Below are 6381 nucleotides of genomic sequence, written 5' to 3' on the forward strand. Positions count from 1 at the left end.
CATCTTTCACCTCTTTGACAGGTGGTGATATGAAGATAAATATAAGCCTACATATGTCACAAAGCCAAAACTAGTATGTTGCTACATGTCCAGCGTTATGATTTCCTGCTGTTGCTTGGTGAACATGAACTCTAATCACAGACATGCAGGATGATAACTCATAAATTACAGCGACTTTGCCTTCTGACACGTAAAGCCAATTTGTCTACAGTCGACATTTGGAGCGTTACTTGTGAGAAAATTGCTTCCTGTTTTCCAAATCTGACCTGCTGCCAAAGACAGAAGTTTACTATATTTTTGGTCGCAGACTCAATTGTTGCCTGTTTTACCAAAAATAAGTTCTTTGGTCAAAACTGAGGCAAAAACTGAATCTGCCTTTTTTGACATTTGTCTCCCTGAACTGTTTCAATCTTTACTAACTACAAAACAAACCAAACTGATAAAGAAGGAGGAATAACTACAGCAAGGCAAAGTTAGCTCGTCTCAAGTAACAATACATGTAATTATTTATCTTTTTAAAGGTATTTGAAGCATATCTTTTTTTTAACAAACTCCCTTCTTGGTCATTTAGTTTGTTATTTGACAAAACTCACCATGGTGGTCGTTAAAACTTCTGCTCAAGGTTCACTCGCTTCTCAGTAGCTGCTGACTCGGAATATGATTTCATGATTTTATGAGGTTGAGCTCCCTTTTTTAAACTTATTTAATATGTAATAATACAAATATATGAATAGCAGATTAACAGACGCCGATCTTAATTCCTAACAGCGACATATTAACAACGTTTATTTTCTCCAACAAACTAGTTTGAATGGAAACAGAGGCTGAACATTTTGTTTGTGAATACCTGCGTTTTCTTCATGTATGTGATGATTATTGGATGTGTGCAGTTAGCTTATCTGTATTTTAAACCTCTATGTTGTTTACATGGTATTCCATGATCATCAAATTACTGTTCAAGAACTATAGCTTCAGTATGAAATTCATGTTGTTTATAATGATGCAATCCGTGTCCTGTTTGTTTCTGCCTGCTGTTTATAACGTCAAATGTTATTTGGCAACTTACTGTACTATAAAGAAACCAGCCTCCGTTCACATATTCAAATATTTCTTTAATGAATTAAAGATGCTCAAGAAATGAGGAAACACTGAGACCGAAGTCATTAAAGAGTCTTTCTAGACAAACATTAACATTAAAATGCCGAACCTAGTGTTTTTTTTTTCCTTTCAATTGTCTTAACAAAACAGGTATGGACAGTAAAGAAGAAGAATGGAACTTTGTTCTTTAATTAATTGAATAAAAAAAACAAGTGTGGCTGACATCTAAAGACGGGTATTTACGGAAAATATCTCATTTTATGTCTATTAATGTTAAATTCCAAAGCATCTAATAAAAACCTGGAGTGTGCAGTTCAGAAAACACGATCCAGCGACGGTTCATTGACTTCACGTAAATGAAAAACTACACGAATGTGTGTACACTTCTGAAAGGGAGAAAAGAGACCAATAAAAAGTACTGAGGGAAACACACACACACACACACACACACACACACACACACACACACACACACACACACACACACACACACACACACAATATTGCACGACACAATCTATGACTAAACTCCACATGACATTTAAGTTTACTTCAGTAACCGTCAGTATCTGTTACACGTTTAGGAGCGTTTGATGACAGCCGTCAGAAAGAATGTACCTGCGCCTGTTTGGGGATTTAAAGGAAACATTTAAAGGTGTGTGATCAATTTGGATTATAAAGTTAATCTAACTGATTCATACAGATTTGAAAAGTTCAGGTGAATTGTGAACCACCCATACCTTCAATCAGACAAACTTCATGTCAGAAATATTTCTAAATCTTGTCATAATGACTTTTAAAGAAATCCATATGTCAATAAAACATTTTTCATTCCTTTTATGTTTGAGTTCGGTAATAAATCGTTTTTTTCATGCTTCATCTAATAATAAAACAAACATAAATTCGGTTACTGTTTTATTCTGAGGCTGAAAGAGTACACAGCTCATGTTAGCTAAATTTGTGTGTGTCTTGTCGTCCACGTTACCTGGGTCTGCGTCAGGCCCAGTTTGGCCGCCAGGTCGGCTCTCTCGGGCAGAGCAAGGTACTGGGTTTGCTGGAAGCGCTGGTTGAGAGCCTGGAGCTGCAGGCTGGAGTAGATGGTCCGAGGCTTCCTGATCTTCTTCCCCTTCCCGTTCAACCTCACCTCCCCGTTCTCGATCACCGCCGTGGGCTTCTCATGCTCTAGAGGAGGAGAGATCAGAGGACAATTTTGTGTATATATATATATATATATATGGAAGACACAAATTTTTTTAATTAATTTGTATTTATGTGTTTAACAATGAATCATTAATGTTTTGGCCTTTTTGGTCCAATATGTGTGCAATTACTGCATACTTCATCGTAACCATCTATAATTTTATCACAACATATTTTACAAAAATATCTTTGATTCAGTATGTATATAAAATAAAAATACAAAACTGCTGCAAACCTTATCTAAACAATTCAAAATTGTACCTCAGCATATTTTACATTTTAGGTCCAATATATGCACCGTAAAAAATATTATTAATCTAACATGTATCTGAACTTTTACCAAAATTTAACAACAAAATGGAAAGATAATGAGGCCAGTTTACTATGATTCAAATTTGTGAATGGGGATTTTGGAATAATTATAAAATGGCCAGACTAAAATTAGATAAATTTGCTACAAATGTGGCCCAGCATTAGTCAATATAGCACAGATGCAACAATGAGGTAACTTTCCCCAGAACCAATGTGGAGGAAACACCCAACATAAAGGATGTCTGGATCCAGTGACCTAAAATAAAACTCGCTGACACAGCGATATTAACTTCCACTGGGTCAATTTTAACTCAGAGACTTTGTGTGATGAGAACATATGTTGGTGAAGGCAGGGTTGCTATGATAATTAGGACATATCGTGAGTAAATATGACAGAGTGAAGGTAGATAAATCCACTCAAACCAGGTCCGTTTAGTTATTCAGTCATACAGACAGCTCAGCCGAGAGGGCTTTTCTTTTTCTTCTTCTTTTTTTTTTTTTTTTAAAGAAAGCTACACTCTGTATATGTTCGCCCACGCTGATCTTTGTTATGACATGAGCTCACAGCCTGCAGTGGCAGGAGAGAACAGCTGTGGACAAGCCAAGGCCCCACAAGACGCTCCGATTCTGTAACTGAGCTGCAGCTCGGGAGACCCGGAGACCCGGAGACCCGGACAACCAGAGAACCAGAGAACCAGCACCGCCGTACAGGAGTGTGGACGACAGAGGACGGAGGAACAAAGAGCTCGTGGTACCGATTCCACAAAGAAAAATTTCTTTTGAAAAGAAAACTTGTTCATAGTAAAATTCCAACCAGCACAAATATGTTCTAACCGTTGTGTTTCCTGATATCATACTCCATATATAACAATACGTATAATGCTGTACATGGTGGTATTACAGCAAAATGGAAACATTTCATGTTCGCAGACAAAGAATTGTGCAGCATCCTATTCTACATTGTAAGGGTACTTATATATTCATGGAACATTACACTGTTAGAAAACACCAACAACACAAATCAAAATTCATTGATTTGGAAATTGGGAGCAATATTATTGGATGAAAAGTGTCAGCACCAATCACAGAGGAAAAGATCTGCAGTGTTCACCCACATTTTATAGATTATCATCTTCTGTGCCATCCGTTCAAAATCATGTTCATGAACTTTATCTACAAAAGCACAAGTTCATTTTTATGTGATGACGAGCTGAAAGTGCTGATGTGGGACTTTCAGCAATATCAAACGCATCCATTTTTTAAGTGTTTTGTTTTATATAAATAAATTAAAATTATATTCATTTCTGTAAATATTCAGTCATTTACAGACAAAGAAAACCATTTACCATTTTTGTAAATGTACTTTTCTATGTATTATGAAAGTGACAAAATGAGAGGACAAAAAAGCTGTGCTGAAAAAGGATGCCGTGCATGAGCGATAAAGACATTCAAAAGGTGCAAAAAAAAAATATATATAAATATCAATCCATAGGAAGTTAAAGAGAGTTAACTCAAATGCACGTGCGCTCAAGGTCGCCTCTCTCCAGCACGGCAGACAGAATATGATGCAGCAAGTGAGGAAAGAAGGTAAAAAAACATGAAAGAAACACAGAAATGTGGTCATTATGACATGAAAATAATGAGTTTGCCTGCAGTCAAGCATTTCTTTACATGTATGTAATAATAGTTGTATGATAAACTACATACATCTGTTAACAGTTAATGTTACATATTATAGTTGACAAACCAGCCAGCACTCTTCTCCTCCTGATATCTGAGCAATGAAGGAATCATGAATATCTTTTAGATTTTTGTCTGTAATCTGGATTTCTTTTGCCACAAATGTCGGTGATAAAATATCATCCAATAATTGATTGGGGAATATTCCCCTTTTTTGAGTTATGTTATTTTTTTTTTTACATAGCTTTAATATATGTGGTGTATATAACAATTCCACACAAACGAAGATAACCTGTCAATATTCCTCACTCAATAATTGAAGTAAAATGACCCGTTTTTCGTTAAATGTTAGGATTGTGTTTTATTTAGACAGAAACGCAGGAACTGTGTATAAATTCTATTTTGGTTTAGTCCGATTCGGATCGCAGCTCGTGCAGTCTGCTCGGAGGGGAACATGTTGGCTGTTATTCGGGAGATGAGGAGGAGGATGAGGGTTTGGGTTTTGGAGGGAGTGCAGTGCAGCTCCCGCGGGCCGCTGCGGGACACCACAGGGCCGGTGTCGGCTGCTTCTTGTGGAGAGTCGCAGTCTCTGGAGGCTCCCGTCCAACCCCAAAGTACACTGAACGACGCTGCGGCCGACCTTTATGTGGATCCGATTATTGTGCTCCACTCTGGCTTATTTTTATGTTTTTTCAGACTATAGACTCACTTCCAGAATTTTAATGGTCCGATTTTTCCCTCCACTGTGATTATCCTGTTATTTTGTGACTATTGCTGCATTTAATGTCCTTTGTGACAAACACGTGTAGGCTATTTATTCAAAACGACATGAATAAAAATACATATACATAATTTACATTTCCCTTTAATGTAGTGTTGGTTTGATTTAAGCTACCCTTCTTTGTCAACAACTAAACACAAATAAATCATAGAGGAGTTCAGCAACATTAAGGTAAAAAAAAAAAAAAATCTAGAAGCAAAAATCTTTTCCAGGTTTTTTTTTTTTTTTTTTTTATTTATTTTTTATGCATAAACCTACCGGAATCCTCCAGCCTGGTGTGTCCAAGCGCCCCGCCGTGACCCCCGTGCTGGTAGGGCAGGTATGCCCCGGGGTGGTGCGCGCTCACGGGACTGTGGTAGGGCGGGTATCCCAGTGGGCGCCCGTACGAGGATGCCCCGGAGGAGAAGGGCCCGTCGTGCTGCGAGGGCCCGACAGCGTGCAGGCCGTGAACCGGGTAATGGTTGTGGGACAAGCCCTGGGAGGGCTGCTGGTGTCCGGGGTAGCTGTGGCCGAACTCCAAAAACGCCGATTTGGACGGATCAGTCGGGACCAAAGTGTCCGATATAGAGCTCATAGTCATCATTGGGGTGAAGGGCGGTGATGTGGTGGGAAAAGAAGAAGGCTCAGCTATGACCTCCAGATGGGGGTCATCATAAGGCAACTTACCATCAACGCCAGAAAATTCTGTGGACTTTCAGAGAAGTTTTTCACTTTCCACAAACAGACGGAGAGAAACAGCTCAGTATTCCTGCTCACTGAAGAGGCGGGTTAAAAGCGGGTTGAAGTGGGTTCAACTCTGCTACATCCCAGATGAAGGGCCCATGGACGTGAAGCTCTGCGTTCAAAACCACGAAGTCCAGCACAGCAAGACAAGCATGGCAGATGTGGAGATGTGAAGACCAACACGGCGCGAAAAACAACAACAACAGGAACTTCGAGCGAATCGTCCCAAATTAATATCCTTCAAAGTTCCGTCTTCTCTCGGTCCAAAACAACCGGATCGGTGCTGGTTTCTTACCGTGTTGTCAGGAGCTCCTTGCAGCAGAGAGAACTGGGGAGTGCTCCTCCCTTTCAGCACTTTCAGAACTCACTGCGAGTCTGCACGGACCCCCGTCTGGCTCCTCTTGGCACATGCAGCGCGCTCATTGGCTGCAGCGCTTCACCGTGTCACACTAATCACAACCGGCACCGGCTGCGAACCGGCACTTCCCGGGCTCTGGCGGAGGAAAGGCCGGAATAATGCAAAACTACATTTTATGTGAAGAGCAATATTAGTCAGTAAAATGTTTATCTGCAAGTGCGACAAAAAC

The 6381-nt window shown here is 39.7% G+C and overlaps 1 protein-coding gene across 1 annotated transcript in view; it reads right to left on the bottom strand.

The window, feature by feature from the left end:
• The window catches only part of LOC138215278 (homeobox protein Dlx4a-like), a 14629-nt gene extending 8503 nt beyond the window's left edge, over window positions 1–6126 (bottom strand). Inside the window, exons 1-2 of the mRNA XM_069177352.1 lie at window positions 5330–6126; window positions 2084–2280 (exon numbers count right to left, since the gene is read on the bottom strand). Coding sequence (XP_069033453.1) covers window positions 2084–2280; window positions 5330–5654 — 522 coding nt within the window. The 5' untranslated portion in view covers window positions 5655–6126. The remainder of the gene's footprint in view (window positions 1–2083; window positions 2281–5329) is intronic.
• Window positions 6127–6381: the final 255 nt, after the last annotated feature.

This window comes from Embiotoca jacksoni, unplaced genomic scaffold, assembly GCF_022577435.1.
Source record: "Embiotoca jacksoni isolate LCO1_2020_lvr unplaced genomic scaffold, fEmbJac1.0.p SCAF_71, whole genome shotgun sequence".
Taxonomy (NCBI): Eukaryota; Metazoa; Chordata; class Actinopteri; family Embiotocidae; genus Embiotoca; species Embiotoca jacksoni.